Genomic DNA, 20,086 nt, shown 5'->3' on the forward strand with positions numbered 1-20,086 from the left:
ATACCTACGGTATGCGCTCTTTCAATAAATAATTTGTTCAACACCCTTCATGCTATGGCATAACGAATCGCTTACGTAATTTTATTATCTTCAAACCATAATCGGTACAGGTTATAAGAGATCTATTTTGTGGTAACGTGACTGTGAATTTAATGTAATTTTAAATAAATCTGGGAGTTTTATACGCCGGTGAGTTTTCATTACTTTGAAAAATATTGTCAAGTCTGATAGATAAGAATATTTACATAGGAAGAAGGACGACAAATCGACTTTGAGCGTATTCGCGTGAGGTTGGTGCGTCTTAATTTTCTCTGTCCGTAGCCGCAATGTATGAATGAATCTGTTAGAGAATTTAAAACAGTTTGCAAACGATCACTGCTTATAAACAGAATTGTGGCGTAATGTTTTAAGCCTTAGCAGAATAGAAGAATATGTGTGCATTAAAGCCGATTCCTGACTCCGAAAGGTACATCCACTAACACAACATATATAACAACATCAATGGGAATTTTTCTTTTCTATCTACAATCCATCCTGACGTAATATATTGCCTCTTGGGGATCTAGTAGACGTGCGTATGTACTATACATTTTCATTGAACAATATACTTCCCTGTTTTATACTTTACGTCATAATATATATATAGAATAGATACGATATATATATAGATAGAATACGTCATAATATTTATTTGCCCATAATTCTCCATATAAATTACGTTAATTTGAATAGGAGCGTACATCATGACATCGGTATGATATGACGCAGTTCTCTCAAAAGAACTTGTGACAAGATATGTTTTAGAACGGAATGATTCACACGACCGTAATCCGTGTCGGTGTAAATTACTCTAAGATACGGCGCTGCGAAGTAAAATTTGAAACATTTAATTTAGGTAGATCTGGGATAAGGTACAAATACATAAAAGGTCCAACAAAAGATGCCTAAACGCGAGCAAATGAAAATACGTTGAGCCACATTTTATAGAAAAAAAAGCACTAACTCATTGTGATTCGTTACTAAAGGCTCCATCATAGACAAAACAACTTCTGCAGAAGCAATGAATAAAGACGACCGTTGTTTTTAACGTTATGAGTTTATCCAGCTATTTTATCGACTGCTGTCTCTCCAGCTTATGCACGAATAGTTGAGCGCTACAATACGACACGTTGCCAAAAATATCCACTGATCTCTTGTTCTACTGTTGCTTTTTCAATTTCTGCGAAATATTAACAGAACCCGACGGCTTACGCGACTACGGAGCGCATAGCGGTCTCGCTTGCTGCGATACGATGCCGCTTTCCCAATTCAGCCAGACACAGTCATTTGTCCGACGTAAACAAATATGGCTGCCCCCAGTGCTCCCCCCCCTATGGACACTTCAGGAAAAAAAAACTAGAGGTTTGTGTACAATAGTTAACTCTCGTGCATAATGTGATAATGCAGTTTTTAGCCCGACATCTCTAAACACGATATCTGTGTGTACGGGCTAGCGAAACTGTCTCCATGGTACGTGAGAAAATTGAAGTCACACTTGCTCCGTGTAACATCCCCTGTTGCATTACTAAATAGTTACGAGTCTATAGAGACTACCCTACAAAGTACTGATTATTTATGTTTGTATGATATCTGCTTCACTCGACTGTGTCTTCACTCGACGAGTTTGAATCCTGACATTTCGTATTCGTGCAGCAACAATTATCGGCGGAAGAAAATGGCACGAAGTATATTGATCTGTACAGCTAAAGCCTCTGTACATGCTCGCTTTTCATATAAGGAAGTATTTGTCTGTGAGTGTTCGATAAGAAGGAGAATGTTAAACCATTCGAACACAATGTGTTTCCCTTACGATCAATTCAATATGAAAGTGTCTGTAAGAATAGGAGTTTATCGAAGTTTCCTAAAGACTAAAAGATCACGAGAACCTTTGTCATCGGCGAAAATATTATTCGATGCACGTAAGGCATATATTACTTCGATTGTAAACGTAAGCCCAATAAGTCAACACGAGTTTCTGCGAAGTACTCATGAAACCAACAACAAATTTTCACATACTGCGTACTGCCATGACTGGAATGCTGGAACATCGTTTTCACCATTTTTTTCCATTTTCCAGATTTTCACCATTTTCAATTTATTTTTAAATTCGTTACACTGATGAGTGACTTCGGATATAAATGCAGCTTCATTTAATCTAACATCTGATTAATGAGTGCCTTTTCGATCTTACAACAATGACATAGAATTAATGCTACAAATATTTCTACCTATTTGCGGCATGTCTAAAAAATGAAACTTGCACCTGTTAAATTTCCATTTTGATAAATAGTTATATCAGTTAATTGGTTCAATTACTCATAAAATAATATTCCCTGTTATTTTATGAGTCGACCCTGATATTTGACAGGCGATTCGGGAATGAATAGCGCTACTTCGATTTGTGTCTGTGTTGATCTTGCAGCTAGTAGCCGAGAACAAGCGACTTCACCCTTAGGTTGTGGTGGATAATTGTTGATCCATTGTCCAACATCACGATGCGGGCCCTTTGTCTGTTATTGGGCGGCTGGGCCCCTTCGGCGCGATGCCAGCATGCTTCGTCAGGTGTCATCTCAGGTCGGCAGCTGAAGATCCTCACACAAGCCGGTACGGTGACCAAGTGATGGGTAAAACTTAGTTACTTCGCGTCGGTTCGAACCGAGTCCATCGACCCTGGGCGCCTTCTCAATAAATTATTTCTTCGGTATTTCTTACTCATAGTAAGATACGAAAATTGGGGAAATAGAGAACTGTCATTAAGCAAAACAGGAACTAATTTGTCATTATATTACACGAGAAATGTTTGCCGATTGTTTACCTAGGTTATCGTCTATCATGCATAATGGCTACCCGAACAACTTCAAACGGCGATTCGCGCTATACGAATGCTACAAAAGTGCCCAAATCAATCCTGAAAAAAACCTATTCGGTTAATGGACCGGAAAAAAAGGCGATCTCCGAGATGCAGCAGACCATTATCAAAGGTTAGTATACCGGTTGGTTACACAGTTTCCAGCACGTATTTACATATAATGCCGTCCAAAGTGTTATTTAAAGCCACGGTGTGGCGGATTTGGAGAAGGAAGTGGAAATGTCTCCAAGTCTGCTTTAAGGCATGTGAGTCAACTGCAAAGAGTTTTACATACGAAGACTCCATATTTCAGTGGGGTTATCTTATCTTTGTTGCAGCAATTAAGGGCACTAGAATCAAGCTGGACGTAAATCAGGCATACACCGAACGAAATTTTATTACGCCTATTCGCGCTATGACGGAATACGGTTTGAAACTTCAAGACCTGGAAGGGCTAAAGAAAACACTTCGACGGAGTCCTATAAGCGATAATCCGCCGATCACAGTATTTCTGCGTCGCGACGTCGAAACTAAGTGTGTGACTTTTTAGTATCAAAGTTCTAGTTACACTTTTCCAAGTGCTTGTTGGATATAGTGAGGTAATCAATGCTGAATGTAGAAACCATTCATTAAAAAAAGGGCGGCTATGTATTTGGCAAAAGTCGTCCTTCCGTGATTTTCGTTCTTTGTTTTTTCCTCACTCAAGAAGTCACTCCACAATCATTTCCAGAGCGTTAGAAGTATACGGTTCCCGTGAGGCCTTGGAACGTGCACAGCAGCAACAGATTGAAGAAATAGAACGACTTCGTGACGAGGAAAACCTGACCTCTAAGAAAGTCTTGAAAGAATTTTATAAGTAAGTATATTTTATGGGTACGACGAGCAAAACAGTTAGGATTTACATTTGCAGGCGAAAGCCTTCGATAAACGCTTTGAACACGTCAGAGTACAGATGCTTGAGCCTCTCTGTAGACCTTTAAGTCCTGCGCCTAGAAGACAACACGCAGAAAGGAACGATATACATTGTCATTTGATGACGTTTTGCAGCAAACACATAAGCATGTGGCTTGGTAAAAGTCTTACACAGACCTAGGGGCAAGTAGCTACGAAGATCCCCTTCGAATTGTGCCGGTTCAGGAATGATGCACAGCTTGCGCTAAACGGACGTTGTGCGTGATATCTATCTTTTGTTGTTTCGTATCGCAGGGCAGAGAAGCGAAATGTGGAAAAAAAGCAACGAGAACTAATCCTCAAAGGTAGCGGCAAAGTTGTACATACTGCTGTCATTATAAATGCTGCCAACTGCCTGTTCAAGACCGTAGCCTGGCTATACTCAGGTTCACATTCAATGTTTGCTGAGGCTGTACACAGTTTTGCCGACACTCTTAATCAGGTCGGTTGAATATTATTGATGTGTCAACATTTAGTTAATTTTTCTCGGTTTCTGTCTCATCTGCCTATAATACTAACTATTTTCGACAACAGTGTTTGACTATTTGGGAACTAGAATAATCTCGAAATATCTTTTCGACATTCATAGAACTTATGTATAATAGTGTCTTGTGATCTGTATTGTTATTATCATCTGTGTGGTGTTTCGACCTTCCTGTTAGACCGTTAGATAACGGATATTATGCTCGTAACTTCTAAATCCAGTATTTTTGCAGCTTATTTTAGCGTTTGGAATACGTAAATCGCTTCAGCAAGCGAACCCGAATCATCCTTATGGGTACCACAATATGCGATACGTCTCCTCGCTTATATCTGGGGTCGGTATCTTCTTCTTCGGAGCGGGTCTGGCCTGGTATCACGGCGTTATGGGCCTCTTGTACCCGGAAGCAGTACAATCTCTCTACTGGGCTTTTATCATTCTCGGTGGCAGCTTGTTGACCGAGGGCGGTACGCTCTATGTTGCCTTCAGGGAAATCCGCAGTGGGGCTCGGAACGAGAATGTCTCTATGCTGGACTACAGTAAGTAGAACACCAAAGTAAAAAATATCTGCTATCATTTGGCAGATTTTTAGAATATCATTTCCGAGACTGCATTAGCATTGCATCAGGTGGATGACCGTTAGCGCAAAACAAACATGTCTGCTCTAAAATTGGAACCTAAGGTTCATATGTATATCAGTTTAGCTGGCAAACACATTGGCATTATATGATCGAGGGCAGACTATTCGCCAGCACTAGTTTATAGACTTCTAGAGTAATATTATTACGATACTAGCTTTACCTGCCCTTAAGTCTTATACTACAATTAAGAAATATCGAATAGTTACATTTCACTTAATATGTTTTAAAGTCGTCCGCAGCCGAGATCCATCGGTGAATGTGGTCCTTTTGGAGGATATCGCTGCGGTGCTCGGAGTGTCAATCGCGGCGAGCTGTATGGGCCTTACGCACATTTACGAAAATCCACTATTTGATGCAGTGGGCTCTTTGCTAATTGGGGGCATTCTCACATCAGTAGCCTCGTTCATCGTTTACACAAATACCACCGCGCTTGTCGGCCGGTAAGTTTTAAATATTAGCGTGTGTACGCAGTACAACTCCAAGCTAGTCACAGGTCGACAGCGGAAATTATCTGAACTCACTTTGATGTTACTTTAAATAATTTCAGGTCCATTCCATTCGAGCAAGTACAGAAAATAAATCGCGAGCTAGAGTCGGACGTCATGATTAGAGCCATCTATGATGTTAAGGTTTGGTTCTGTTACGGATTTATTGAATCTTACGCGGGCATGTCTCACCTTTAGCAGGTCGTAGTTATCTGCTCAGCGTTAAACTAAAACATCTATTTTACAGAATGCTGTACTTACACAAATATAATACCTATTCAATTGCAGAAATGTGGACTGTTTTGAACTCTGTCTGTGTATTAATGCTTGACCTGATTAGCGGAAAATGAATGAAGATATAGATTTTATAATAACTGGATGGAGTCTACGGCTCCTTCCTGTCTTATGCATGCTTTGTACATGGCTATGCTCGTATTTTCAACGTAGGCGACCGACATGGGCAATCAGGTGGTTCGGTATAAAGCTGAGGTTGACTTCGATGGACGTGAACTTACAAGGAGCTATATTGATACATTGGATCTAGAAATGATGCTTCAGGTAAACGAAAATGAAGGCTATTTTGGGCTTAAAAATAAAGCAGACGTATCGCTGTACGTCAGACTGAAATAACATGATAAACTCAAGTCCTTTAATCAAATGGGATTTCGCTTCTGTATTGTTCGCGGCTTTGTTTGTCGAAACCGCGAAAATTTAACTAAATAAAGCAAGGTGATTTGAACTTTGATATTGTTTGTGTATTTGACTAACTTCTTTCAGGAAGTACAGGGTTTCACTACAATAGAAGAGTTGGATGCGTTCATGTTGAAGCACGGCGAAAGTATAATCGATCTGCTTGGCGCCCAGGTAGACCGAATCGAGCGCAAACTTAAGGAACGCCACCCAGACGTGCGACATGTTGACTTAGAAGTGCTTTAAGTCCGATCCGAATCTACAACCGTGCGATCAACAATTGACAGAAAAACATCATCATTTCGCATGTCGCTATCGGCTCACTACGACGATCGACATGTCCCCACCAATTTTAGGGAGTTAGTAATTCTGAACTCTCAAACATGTAATGTTGTGACTGAATAACCCCAATGATAGGTGCCTTAAATGGTGATAAAAGGACCAACTCCTATCAGTGTTTTAATGGCACCAAACATTCGAGCGAGGAAAATAATGCTGTCGAAGCAGCGTTGCACGCTTTTCTTTAAACCCGCCGTCACTTTTACGCCGTGCAGCTGAATAGAAGTGCTTTGTCACAAACGTTACTACTCATGTATAACCACTACGGGTAAAGCTCTGTAAATCCATAAAAACACGAAGATTTTTGTCGAGATAGGGGGACGAGGAGATAGGAGAGAGGCTTCAGAGCTTCGTCTGTTAGTGTTTTCCAGGTGAAATTTCCTAACGAAAAGGTTCCGTCGATTGCTTGAAAAATCTTACAGAAAACTGCGCAGATGTGGAAGACAAAATGCAAACGAAAACTGCTACGGGCGTGCTCAGGGCACCAGCAACTTATGTGATAGCAATGCAAAATAATGCTTATATTATGTATTATAAATGACAAGTAACGATACCACTCATTAGATTAAGCGAATATAGAACAAGCTACTAGCAGAAACTGATAGAAATGAGATAATAATGGATTTAAGGGAAAAGCTGAAAAAAAAAAACGCTGTAATTTTCATGTGGCTATCAAGCATGACGTATTAAATGTTAATATATACATAAAAATATATTTTAAATGTAGACAGAACTTGCTCGAAGGAAATGAACCAGTACATAATGGAACTCGACTGTGTGACAGAAAACGGTCTTACCCTTTTTGTTTTGTAGTACCCTATGCAGAAAAATCCTGTAGTATGGCTGTTGATCATCGGGCGTGGTAACCAGAGTGTGGATGTCACCATTGGCTGGTGAATAAAATGCCGGTAAAAACGATGCTTATGTTGTTTTTTGTTCAACTCAATGTGTTAGAATTGTTTTGGTTATTATTAGGAACCGTAGATGTAAGGGAGAGACCTTTTGACGAAGCTGTTACCAATCGGACTTGACGCGAACGAAAAATTGCAAACGCGTTTAAAATATCTTCCAATAAATCCTAAATATATCAATAAGTATAGCCATATGTCTGTCTCTGCGATTAGGATTCCCGAAACCTTGTTGATCCGTCGCTTCATTCAACTAATCTGCAAAAGATGTATATAGTAAAAACCGTTAGGTGAAAACATTGTGTTAAATGTAACAGAAATGCTGACAGTAAAAAAAAGCAAGTAGATGGAATGAATGCATTTTTTCATTGTTCGGGGTTGTTCTTGGACTACTAGAAAATTTGAAATATATTTCACTGATAGCGAAGCAGAACTAACCTACCTTTTGGTTTCGAATTAATTCATGGCATACTGCTAAGCTTGGTGAGAAAGCACTATGGTGAATGTCAGCGAAACACTGCTAAATGTGGCTATTATATAAATCGAATAGATTCAACTGTTCATTCCTGGTACGGTAACTCATAGTTTCGAACGTTACCCCGTTCTATTGAAAATGTCCAATAGCCGAAATCTCAGCCAGACAACACGCTACCAGCGTATGACGCTTGTCTTTGCCAACGACTAGAAATGGGCATTATGCCCACCGATTACGCAAGGAGATTCCATCTTGAAGTTTATGGAGAAGATTACAAACATGCTATGATAAACTATTATAATGTTCTAAGTTTTTTGTGTGCAACTGTGTATGTTCAATAGAAAAATCAGAATTTAGCTCAATAAAGTGTTACGTAAAGTAAAACGTATACATTGCCTCTAATTATTTATCAAGATATAATTCACCTGAAATAGGTTGTTCAACTATAGGGTAGCATTATTTAATAACGCAAACATTTTGTAAAAAAAGTTTGTCACTTTAGAATCTCTTTTGTATACTGTAGAACAATAGAAAACATTGCGTTCCAAAACTTAGCAAATTTTCAATGCGATTTTCAGTGTGAGAGTGTTTTGTGCTACTGATAAGAGAGATACAAATATCTAGAGAGCCTGGCTGTTAGAAAATGTTAAAATAAACTACGAAAGAAAGAAAGATATACATGTGAAAATATAGATAAATAGATTATTATGTACATACTGTCTGCTAGATTCAAATTCTGACCTAATGTACCCAAGGAAAATTTTGGTTATAAGTATGGAGTCAATTCAGCTTTTGTTTTTTTACAATTTTGACGAAAGCTATTTAAGAATGTAGTATGCGTAAGGTGACCTACACTGGCACAATTGTTGAATCATATATGTTTGTATATGTTAGTCATTTAGGTCGACCTGCGGCGATCTAGATTTTGCAGCTTAAACTGATGGTAAACTAATAATAACATTACTACTATTATTAATAATAATATTGTCGGTAATCTCATTTTCTAAGGTGCCGTGTGAGACATCCTTTTCTTACCCTTAGAACTTAAAGAAGAACTCATTTACTGCAAATACATTTGGTTTATCTTCTTTTAGGGGATGACTTTTAATGCAGTTTATTACAGTAATGCACTATTAGCTTCTGTTATCACTTTCTCTAAAATCTCTTTTTTTTCGCTATCGTTTCGTTACTACCTCAACCTCACACTGCATGTCATTTATTCGTTCATTTAAGGCATTGTCATGGCTACCCTCTTAAGCGTTGTTTAAAAGGGTGCAACACTGCCACTTTTCTATGCACATTTCTATCAGAATTTCATCACGCGTTTTGTCATGAAACTTTCACGCAGATTAGACAGTCGAACTGTTCTGCTGCCAGCTCGACAAGTTCTCTTACGCGCCCAAGCACTTATATATTAACCATATTTCGTACCCACCGTATAATAGCTCCACATAGAGCCACATCACAACAGCCCTTTACGACAGTTTCACTGAGTTCCTTTCAGTTAATGCGTGATATCTATAGTGAGCTCAGCAGAGTACTTATTCGAGTGAACTTAGCGACATAGGGGAAAATGAACGATAGTAAATTAGAAATAAAATTACAATAGTTTCCAGGCGTACTTCCATTGTTTTTCGCACTATTCTCTGTTAGTCAGATTGTTACGTTTCCCTGCTAATCATGTCTGCGCATCGTAAAGCAAAATCTGCAACCGTCACCGGTCGCAAAATGGTCTCTAAAATGACATCTAAACATTACGTGCTTTTACTGCCGTTGTCGCCATATCTTTCTTACGCTTTCTTTTCGGAAATAAAACTACAGAAAACGGACTTCACAAAGTGCCCCAGACGTTAACACTCGTCTACTTCTCCGCTGGCCTTTGAACGCGTCAAGGCTGCACACGCTGCATTCATTGCGAACTACTTGCCGTATGATTTCTCTTTTTGTGGATACTTCTTTTTTTACGCCTTTAACAACTTTAGAACTACCTGATTGTGATGCCACTAGCATTCAGTCGTCGATTCAAGTGATCCTAAATGAGTCATTATGTGTGTGTGTAAGTGTATAGCACCCTTTGTCACAGTGTTTTCTGTCGACATTCTGTCGATCGAAATAGTTCGTACCTTAAGCCTGCATTGCTTGGCCAGTGATGATGTGCGTTCCACTGAACATACAAAATCCAGTAAGACGCTAAAATGTCTAAACCGCAATAATTACCCTTTTTGAACTTAAAACTACTTCGGTCGGTTAAAAGAGTTTACGCTTGCACCTGTCCTATCTGTTTTCCGTACGGCGTTTTTATCGTAAGTTGTAACAAACATGGTAAGACTGCTGACGGCAGTTTCTTTACCGGGTCATCTCATTAGCGTTTTCTCGTTAACGCCTTACTGTTTTGTTTTTACTGCAGAACTCCTTCCCTTTGTTTTCGACGATGGTTCGATTGTATGCCGCTTCCTCCTCGACAGCGTGTAGAATCCTGTAGTTTTTTTTAAAGATGACAGTTAACATCGTTCGATGTTCTCTCATCATCACTATCCTTTTTACTCCATTATATTGCCAGAGATATCCTAATGAATTCATATGCTACTCCAAGCATCGGTGATAAATGTCTCCACGTCCCGTTTTGCTACTATTTGCTTTTTCTTCCCCTTTTTATCTTGTTCTTCAGAACTTAATGAACAGTTATTTTTTTTCCTATCTTACTTTCACTACTATCAATGTTTTATTAGTTCATGCATTACTGCCAACGTTATACAGTTTTTCTTATCCCGTCTTATCTCATCTTATTCTTGCTGCGACGATCACCTCCCGCATTGGGTATGTCCTGTTGTCGTCGATGGATGAAGTCTGCGATATCGTTTCGGAATATGATGGCCAATGCGACGGACACGGAGAAAACGGCGACGAATGGTGTCGGGGGAGCGGTGGTATCCGGCCCAACGCCTGGTAGCTGGCCATCGTTTGCCGCCCCGACAGGACTTACATTACAGCGGAGCTCTACATGGCGATAGGCGCGATCGGCCCGTACCGTGGCGGACGTGCTTGGGTTGCTCCGACCACTCGTGGTGATCGTCGTATTACTTTGACCGCTGCCGCTTCTGCTGTCATTGGCTGTTAGGCTCGCTCCGGACACATGCTGGAGCTCGACCAAGTACTCTTCCCCATCTCGCAAAAGTTCACCCGGCACAACGACAAACTGTGCTGCCTGCAAGTTGTGCAGTTGACGACCAGCAGTTGAAATAACGACTCGCAAAGATGGCAGCAACGCTGGATTAGCGTCAACCGTCACACTGAGCTGGGTGCTTCGTTGTGGCCGGACGACGATTACATCGATTGTCTGATCTTCACGACCTACCTGGACCTCCCGAATAGCAGGCAGCGTCCGCTCGAAACGTCGCGAGCTCTCGGGTATATCTGGATCGCTTTGCTTCAACTGTAGCTTGTAAACACAGTTTTCGCGCAAACCCCTGATGCGGTACCTGCCATTCTCGTCGCTGGTGGCATCTTCCTCGTGTCTGTCGCAGGCCTCACTAATTGCCTCAAGCTCAACGTCGGATTCGGCTTCCCCCGTTATCGAAGTGACTCTGCCTTTGACCGAATAGGCTACCTTTTTACCAAGAATTTCCACGCGCTGCTCAGAGTTTTCGGTTACTTGTATCATAGATGATACTGGCTCAAACTTGTACTCTTTCATCATAACGCGGATATAGTACGATCCCGGCGATAGCTTGATCAACGATAGTTCACCCTGTGCTCCGGTTCGGCTATTGTTTCGGTAGTCCTGGCCACCTGTCACGGATACAAGAGCACCAGCAAGCGGCTCATTGGTGCCACTCTGTAGAACGACGATGTCGACGCGTGAAAATTTGATGCCACTTAGATCGTTCGAGTCGCCAACGCGCTCGAATGCATAGCCTTCCTTATGACCTTCAATGGTATACCTCGCCGATTCTAGTGGCCCGGCCCGGTAGCTGCCATTGACGTCGGTCATAACGCGCACAGCGTCAGATGGCAGAGTCCCCTCAGCCATAACAACTACCTCGACACCAGCAATGGCAGGTTTCACCGATCCCTGAATGAAGATCCCGGTCTTTCCGACCAGATCAATAGAGTGACAGTCATTAGGCATTCGGACTACGATTTGCGAAGGACGGAATAGCAATGAAGCGCTGCTTGCTTCCAACACTAATTTCTTTCCAGCTGGGTAATACATTTCGGCAGTGTATAGGTATCTAGGAGATCCTGCCTGGCCTGTAGACATCTTGGAATCGTTCTCTTTCACTTCTTGGACTTGTACTGTACTCACCTCATCATCGTCCTTCGTAACAAGCTTAAGATCATTGACAACTATTTTAGTAAAGATATTAACTTTAAGACGATGGGACTCGGCGACAAGCTTGACCGTTTCTTCACTTCCAGGTTTGAACTGGAGACCACTCGCTTGAGCAAAACGATGACACCCCAAAGGTGTCAGAGGGGTTATTTTCGTTTCGACAACACAATGCTTCGACAAGCCCGACTTCACCTGTAAAACTCTCCCGGCGATTTGCAGCTCGGTGCTATGAGAGCTGTCCAGCTTTAGAACAAACCCCTTTTGTGCAAAGAGTACATCGTTCAAGTTTTTATCCACAATTGTGATCCCTTGGCACTCCTTTTCGAAGCAAAGACCCGGATGCGATACGCACAGCTCATAAGTACCGGGATCAACACCGTTTAGAATGAACCTGCCATCACTATCAGCCGTGGTCTTTCCTTGAACGTTGAGGCCGGCGCGAAGCTCAACACGGACACCTCCGCATATTCCTCCGATACAGCTAATGCGTCCCTGAATAACAGCTTGGAACTGTGAGAAAACGAAACGTTTTCCTGCAGCTTCTGGAATAGAAAAGCTAACCTCAGTAGGAGAAAGACGTACGTGGCCAACTGGACGAAGAACGTAATCGCCCCTTGGCAGCATCGCACAAAATCGACCCGAACTCAGGTCGGAAAAAGTTTTAGTAACGCTATTAGTCGAAGTTGATTTTTTCCCAATTATATGCATCTCGATGGAATCTGCTACGAGCGCCTCACCGCACACTTCAAATCGATCGGGTCGAATAGGTAACAGCACTGCGTGGTCCACGCTAATTGTAACTTTTCTTGGGTCAAACTGAAATCCACGTTTCTTTAGTAGCAATGTATACTGCCCACTACGTAATCCTAGTAAACGGAAACGTCCGGCTGTGTCGGAAACTGTTTCGAAGCCAGTCTCGGCGACTCGAATTTCCACACCCGGTCCAGCATCTTCAAGTTGCCCATCAACAGGGAAGCCTGTCACTTCGAAGGGATCTAAGCGGAGATCGCCATGAGCTAGTTCGACCTTTAAGTGGTCTGGCTCGACGTCCATTGCTTGGTCCGATGCAGTTATCGCTACAGGAATCACCGAATAGCTGAAGAAAGACGTAGTTGACTTGACACATGGGAATTCGAACGTCCCGCGGTTAGCGATGTCCACCTTCGCTACACAAGCCACTCGAAATCCGGCTGGCATAGTGAACCCAGCAGCCTTTGGCAGTTGTCTATTCGGTGTCGGTGAACGACCACAACAAACGCCTGCAGCTGTAGCATCATCCGCAGAGCCAGCAACGGCCAGCACAGCCCAGGCGGAGGTCGGAGGGGAATCTGCAAATTTAAAAGATCCCTAAAAACGTGCCACACACGTAGACATTAGTGTAAGTTGTAGCCATTCCATGAACTGCCATAATAAACTGAAACTAAAAGCAATTGACTTTACGTAAAATTCATCAAGAAATTAAATTGTTGTCTAACGAATAGGGTTTACTTCTTTCATTTATGAAGAGACAATTCACGGAGGACAACGAGTAAAGCGTCAGTCAAAAATGATAACGTATAGTTCAGCTGATATACACGAAAAAAAATTGAACTTGTAACGCGTCCACCTACTTCGATTGTATATCCTTCAATGACAAAAGTCGTCGAGTTATCAGCCACGAAGTTGTTGTTGGTCACCTTGACTTCAACGCTGTGCCCATGGAACTCCAGTTTATAGGCACCCGGCATTACGGCAGAAAATGCATAATTACCGCCTTTTTGAGTGAGTACAGTTTTCCGTGACCCGTTACCCAGCAGCGTAACCGGTACCCCTTCAGGACCTTCCAAAGAACCCGCGCTTACAACCTATAAAAAACGCAAAAACAAAGCATAACAGAAACAACGATACGTTAATATAGCGCTACTTATTAAATACAAATCAGTCCTGTCGAGTTCAAATCCATGAAGATTAGAATCCATAGACTCTGTTTATTCCTAATCTGGGATAGCTTTGCAGTTCAGCGAAATGGAAAAAGCCACTGAATCTAAAGTATATAATACTGTTGTGTGATTACATGGTGAGTGAAGTTATAAATCAATGTCGCACAATTAATTATTGACTAACCTTTAACATGGTCAAGCATAGGTCTTGCTTAATATATATGCAGGGCACCAGGGCCGAATCAAATGTCTATTCTTACTAATTTAAGACGGAGTTGAGAAAAGTCAATTTTCCTTACTTTTCCAATAATAGAGAATCCTTTAAAAGTGAAGTCGATATCTTGTCCTTTCGAGCATGGGTCAGCCTTTGAGCTATCCAAGTGTATATCCACTGCAGGAGGGTCAAATGTCCAACCTGGTGGACCTTCTATACAAAGCTGAAAATGGCCTCTGTCGTAAGCAGGTAATAAGAAATAGCCACTATTAGGAGCGCCTTCAGCTTCGGCCTTCATGTTACCCGCCCTCGTCAGTCTGAAACAGAATAATAATAACAAAAATATGATATCTGAATGCAACAAGATCAATTACAAAGATTAAAGTAGTTTTTAAACAAGATATTTTGTGCTTTCCACTGGCTTCATTTTACTTCGATTATTAGTAAAATACATTAAAATTCTCTGAGAAATAGGTCGCTCATTGGTCATCAAACTACCTTTTTTCAAAAAAGATGATACTACTAAGCGAAATGTACACACTTGAAAGGTAGTTCCGGTATAACATCTTAGATTTTACTGCATTTTTCCTTCGACTAGCTTGTAGCGCTAGTAATCGAATCTCGCTTATGCCGGCTTATATATGGATCACGATTTCCATCTTTGACTCATTATTTTTACCATTCTTCACATATTCCATGCCCATTACCAAATTACTATATCACTTAAAACAAGATCGCCTTTAGCTGACTGGAATGATACAGCACGGAAGAGGCGCCCAAAATACAGAACAATTGATATACACATCTTATAAATAGCTGAGAAGTCGCAGTGAAGTACTTGTTCGACCCCTTTTGATTGCTAAATCAAAATTCATATCAATAATCAATACCGTACGCCGAGTAGAACAGAGATTGCGGTGTGCCGCCTATGGATATTGCTTATATTCAAGATAAACGTGCTTCTATGACCGTACGTTTTAACTAAAGGTAGGTGCATGCTTCTGAATATAGGCTATTCCTTAGTTCTGTGTTTTATTAGGTAATAAAACGGAGTAATAATAAAATTAAAAGCATATGGCAAACAATGAGCGTAAATGAAATTATACAAGTGTTGTTAATTTCTACAGATCTGTTCAACTTAATTTTCTCCAAAGACTCCCCAGTAGATTATAGTTACGAGACTTAGTGGAATATTTGACATCAGGAAAGGGACGAACTAGATGTTTTTCTTCAATTCCTGACAACAAGTAATATACGTGAGATAATTTATTTTAAATCGCGTAGGTTAAACCTGAACCGATACTTTTACCAATAGACCAAGCAGATGCGGAAATAGCTCCTTAGAGGATACTTTCGCGTTCATTACGTTGATCCAACTAAACTAAGGCATTTATTTTGTAATTTCCAAATTCCTCAATTGCTGTTTTCATTAGAATAACAAAATTTATGTGTAAAAACGGTTGTAGAGAACATCTTATTAATAACTGCATTCATGAAATAGCTGATACACCCACTTCGACTAAACAAACAAAAGACTGTCATTTCAACTGGACAAACACTGGAGACCAACTCATACTTACAGCTTAATTTTGATATTCTGATAGGGTATCGGCACCGACGAGCGTATATATCCTCCACAAGTTGTTATATCATCTGAATCAGCCGCAATGATAGAAGCAGCTGCCAGCAGACCCAACAGGACAGTCTTGTAGGCAACTGCCGCCTTTGCATCCGCGCACGCCATCGTAGGACCTGTCGCCCTTCTCTATACACAGAGCTCGTGACACAGTTTCTCTTTATATGATCACGCGACAGTAACCGATAAGCACTTGAGGCGGTCTTAGCACTATCCTTCCTCTTCTATAGCTTGTATATTTGTATACGCATATATATATCTGTACAAATATATAGATATATATATATATAGATATGAAACGAGCGTGCGCACTCAGAAACTCGCGACATTGAGGTTACAGCACTCGTGCCGTACGTTGCTTGCCACGATCCGGAACACACTAGCGGGTCACAGCACGAAACATCATCAACAGCCCACCTGGGGCCGTGTATATGCTCATTCGGCAGTGTTATGCTGGCTCGCAGTGATGGCGAGGATGGTATCGCAGCAGTCGAGGGCAGACGAGTACAGACGACATAGATATTGAAGCCGTCCCGCGGCCGCGCGTTGCCTATATTTTTTATAAACCACAACACAAGCAATGTTTTGCGCCCTCTCTTTGTCACTTTTTGATACGGGCGACTGCAACAGTGTATGACAGATCAATGGATATACTTATGCAAGTAAATAATGATTCCGTGCCGGAAATGTTATATATAGGTTATGATATTCGTCTAGGCAGATTTAAGTGGGTACAAAGTGGAAATGTGAAAATGTAGCACAACTGTCTCTTAAAAATAATGTGAACAGATGTTATATAGTGGAAGATGCAATACAGTTTGAGTGTCGTCTCTTGGTAATGGCCACTACATTTTGGATACGATAGATAATCAAAAGTAATTAGCTATTCTTTGGCTGTTGTCATTCCCGCGAGATGCATTCAAAACTAAGTGTTGTTTATTTAATTTTGCTTCGATTTTCTCAAATTGAGGTATTCAGTAAAGATCATCGATGTATGTAAACATTTGGTGGCGCTATGCTGGTCACTACCTTAGGTCATAGGTGTTGTTCTTCACCGACAATCGACTACGGGCAGTTATCGTGTTTTTGGTTGAACCGAAAATCTAAAAAGAGCTGCGGCGTAATGATTTCCGTACGGAATAAAGCATCCCAGATCGGGCAATATCTGAAGGCGTCGAGCTCAGCTGTAGCTTCGCAGAGTCGGCCTGTTGTTAATGTAATTCCTGAGTCAAATAAAGACGAAAGGTTCCCATCCGACCCAGAAGCTGTAACGTCGAATGCCCTTGCTAATGTGCTTCCACACCAGGGTCGTACGATGGTTGTTGCCGGCTCCTTTTCGGCTGGCCAGCAAATCCGCTTGGCACACACTGATATTCAAGTGCCCAACTTCGATGTATATCGTGTTAAGTCTCGCCTGAACCCAACCGTTCTATCGCCCACAACTCAGGAAGGTGCCAAGATGACGAGTTATCTTATTGTAGGTGCATCTGTCGTGGCAGGCACTTGCGCTGCCAAGGGCCTCGTTACTACGTTCGTGTCCAGCCTCAGCGCCTCAGCTGAGGTTCTCGCTCTCGCTAAGATTGAAATTAAGCTCTCAGACATTCCTGAAGGTGTGTTAAATGTGTTGTCTGATACAGCATTTATTTATTGTAGCAGGAAAAAAATCAAACAAGGACTAACACCCTAACAATAGCGGGATGCAAATAATAAAAGACAATTTAAGCTTTAAAACAATATTTTTTTTGCTTGGGTTCCCCATATGAACAGAAAATCAAGTGACACCCAGAAGCGAAATAACTATTTGTTTGAATAGTCTATATAATAGGGCTAAGCTAGGGTCTATTCATATGGATGAATCAATTTTCATGATCAACATGTGATATTGTGCGCGAATATCTCTACAATATGCAAGCGAAGTCAAATAGGCATTTAATTGTCCTTTCAAGGTCAAATGCGTGCGATGAGCTGTGATGGTGGTGCTTCTCAACTGGGTTCTCTGCTCTGTTGGCGCTCAGAAGATCGTGAAGAGTTTTGCCACTAATGAACAAGCAGTTTCGATAAATAACCACCTGCACACAGTTACACTGGTTTTATGTTTTCCGTTTAATTCATATATTGCACGTGGGTCTATTATTATAATGAGTGTAAAATGGGCCTGATATTTGTTGAACGTGACCATGGAACTCTGCTCTCTCTTGATAGTGATCAATCCAGCGATTACCAATTTACGCTTTCTGAAGGGCAACGAAACGACTTGCGTATACACACACATCACAATTAGCAATACGCGGTGTATCCAATAGCAAGTAATACTATGCGGCATAGCCTCATATTATATAAAGATTCAAATCATGTTTAAGACTTGGGTATTTTGAATAATTCACACAGTTTCTGTCTCGTTTTCTCGCTGTCATTTGTTTACCTCAGGCAAGAATGCAACGTTCAAATGGCGAGGTAAGCCACTGTTTATTCGACATAGGACCGCCAGTGAAATCTCACGCGAACGAGCCGTCAATATTAGCATGTTGCGCGACCCACAGAAGGATGAGGATCGGGCAACAAGGCCTGAATGGCTCGTCGTTCTCGGGGTCTGCACCCACCTCGGTTGTGTTCCCATCGCTAACGCAGGCGACTTCGGGGGATATTACTGCCCCTGCCACGGCTCACACTACGACTCGGCTGGACGCATTCGAAAAGGACCAGCTCCTCTCAACCTTGAAGTGCCGGCTCACGTTTTTGTCGATGAGAATACGCTCGTTGTCGGCTAATTTTTTGCCGAGCGATAAGAAAACCTGCAGATGCAGATAGGAGAAAAACGGGTCAGGTGGAAACTGGCATATTCAGGTTTACAGGAATCTAGGTTGCCAAAAGTGGAAGTACTTTAGACGTAATAAACGGAAAAATAAAAAAAAATATGATCAGCTTGTAAATCGTCGAGTTTTACACGAAAAATAGTTGACTCCAGTCATTTGTTTCGCCCATAGCTACATAGGGAGATGCAAGCCTGCTTCTTTTATACTAAATATCAAGTGCAAAACAAATAAGTACACAATATGCCAGTTATAACGAAGAAAGTAAGGTAACTCACAAATATTGCCGAAGAAAATGCCTGTGTTATTTATTGGTTTACGATTTTTTCGACATCGATTAAGAACGATTAGTCGTTCAGTAGAAAACGATGACTTATGTTAGACATCAATACGATGAAATAAACAGTAAAGATGAAGGAATACAGGTGATAAATTGAAATGAATGACGATCATGAGAAAGAAACATGCTGGCGTCAAGGAAACACTGTTTTTAGGAGCAAATTTACCTAATACATGTTAACGTCCACCACAAAAACGTTAGCCATTAGTTGTAAGAAAATAAAAAATCAATAAAAAATGCTCTAATATATTAAATGATTCTTTTTCTTAGCGCCTTACAATCAACATAAGTAGAAAAATATGAAATCAGCAGAAAGCAAGCTCGATGCGTTTACGAAAGAAGCGAACGAAAAGCCTATGTTGAGAGCAAATATGTTTCTAGCGAAGAACCTATTTTTCCAGCGTAGACATATTAAATACCATGCTTGAAGATTCCGTTTAACAAAACCTACTATCGTTTTTCTGCATTATCATTTAGTTTAGAACCAAATTAATTGTATGCCAACATTATCCAATCACTAAAATAGTGCATAATTCTGAATCTAGCATCTAGAACGACATTGTTATTACTGCTTTGCGGACGAAAATTAAGCTGATTTACTGTTAGAACAGTTCGTTTGATATCATACTACAAATCTAAGATGGACTAAAAACGCTTGCATACTTGTTTGCCTAAAATAGAAAAACTGTTTATTGATTACATCTTTAAAAACGTTATGACAGGTATAAGTGCTTTGTTCTTAAGATAGTATGGCTATAAAATACCTGGCATCGTTTAAATGACCTATGAAATTCTTTTTTCCTAATAAACATCTTTTTATCATTAGACAAGTATGCTACAAAAGCTTGCTAGTCATGATGCAGTTAAATCCGAAAATTTTAATAACAAACGTTCTCAACAAAGTCAGCCCAAAAGCGTTAAGCAGTTATTTATTAGGGCATTCACAAATAGTAAGTCAAGTATTAAAATGTAGTTGA

General features: G+C 40.8%; 3 protein-coding genes across 7 annotated transcripts; 2 read left to right on the forward strand and 1 right to left on the reverse strand.

Moving 5' to 3' along the window:
• The first annotated feature begins 690 nt into the window (after positions 1 to 690).
• On the forward strand, positions 691 to 7,392 carry ZnT49B (solute carrier family 30 member 9). 5 transcript variants are annotated; one of them, XR_015313244.1, is made up of 12 exons: positions 691 to 1,509; positions 2,462 to 2,643; positions 2,859 to 3,020; positions 3,226 to 3,421; positions 3,618 to 3,743; positions 4,094 to 4,280; positions 4,555 to 4,858; positions 5,190 to 5,400; positions 5,508 to 5,589; positions 5,893 to 6,003; positions 6,223 to 6,494; positions 6,897 to 7,392. XR_015313244.1 is itself a non-coding variant. In XM_022842907.2 (11 exons), the coding sequence occupies exons 2-11, from the start codon at positions 2,535 to 2,537 to the stop codon at positions 6,379 to 6,381; spliced, it is 1,647 nt and encodes a 548-aa protein (XP_022698642.1). In that variant the 5' UTR covers positions 691 to 1,790; positions 2,462 to 2,534; the 3' UTR covers positions 6,382 to 7,392. The 5 variants fall into 5 exon arrangements, 4 of the variants coding, with proteins under 4 accessions (XP_022698642.1, XP_022698643.1, XP_022698644.1 ...); XM_022842907.2 differs by having other exon boundaries at positions 691 to 1,790; positions 6,223 to 7,392; XM_022842908.2 differs by having other exon boundaries at positions 6,223 to 7,392.
• A 1,535-nt stretch (positions 7,393 to 8,927) lies between these two features.
• LOC111265905 (BOS complex subunit NOMO3) lies at positions 8,928 to 16,407 on the reverse strand. The gene is made up of 4 exons (XM_022842906.2): positions 15,904 to 16,407; positions 14,409 to 14,640; positions 13,801 to 14,034; positions 8,928 to 13,537 (listed from the first exon to the last, which is right to left on the reverse strand). Exons 1-4 carry the CDS (start codon positions 16,065 to 16,067, stop codon positions 10,631 to 10,633), a joined length of 3,537 nt encoding a protein of 1,178 aa, XP_022698641.1. The 5' UTR covers positions 16,068 to 16,407; the 3' UTR covers positions 8,928 to 10,630.
• A 559-nt stretch (positions 16,408 to 16,966) lies between these two features.
• On the forward strand, positions 16,967 to 19,363 carry RFeSP (Rieske iron-sulfur protein). Its single transcript, XM_022842910.2, has 2 exons — positions 16,967 to 17,569; positions 18,387 to 19,363. Exons 1-2 carry the CDS (start codon positions 16,975 to 16,977, stop codon positions 18,725 to 18,727), a joined length of 936 nt encoding a protein of 311 aa, XP_022698645.1. The 5' UTR covers positions 16,967 to 16,974; the 3' UTR covers positions 18,728 to 19,363.
• The last annotated feature ends 723 nt before the right edge of the window (positions 19,364 to 20,086 follow it).

The sequence above is a fragment of the Varroa jacobsoni genome, unplaced genomic scaffold (assembly GCF_002532875.2).
Source record: "Varroa jacobsoni isolate VJ856 unplaced genomic scaffold, vjacob_1.0 scaffold_1022, whole genome shotgun sequence".
Taxonomy (NCBI): Eukaryota; Metazoa; Arthropoda; class Arachnida; order Mesostigmata; family Varroidae; genus Varroa; species Varroa jacobsoni.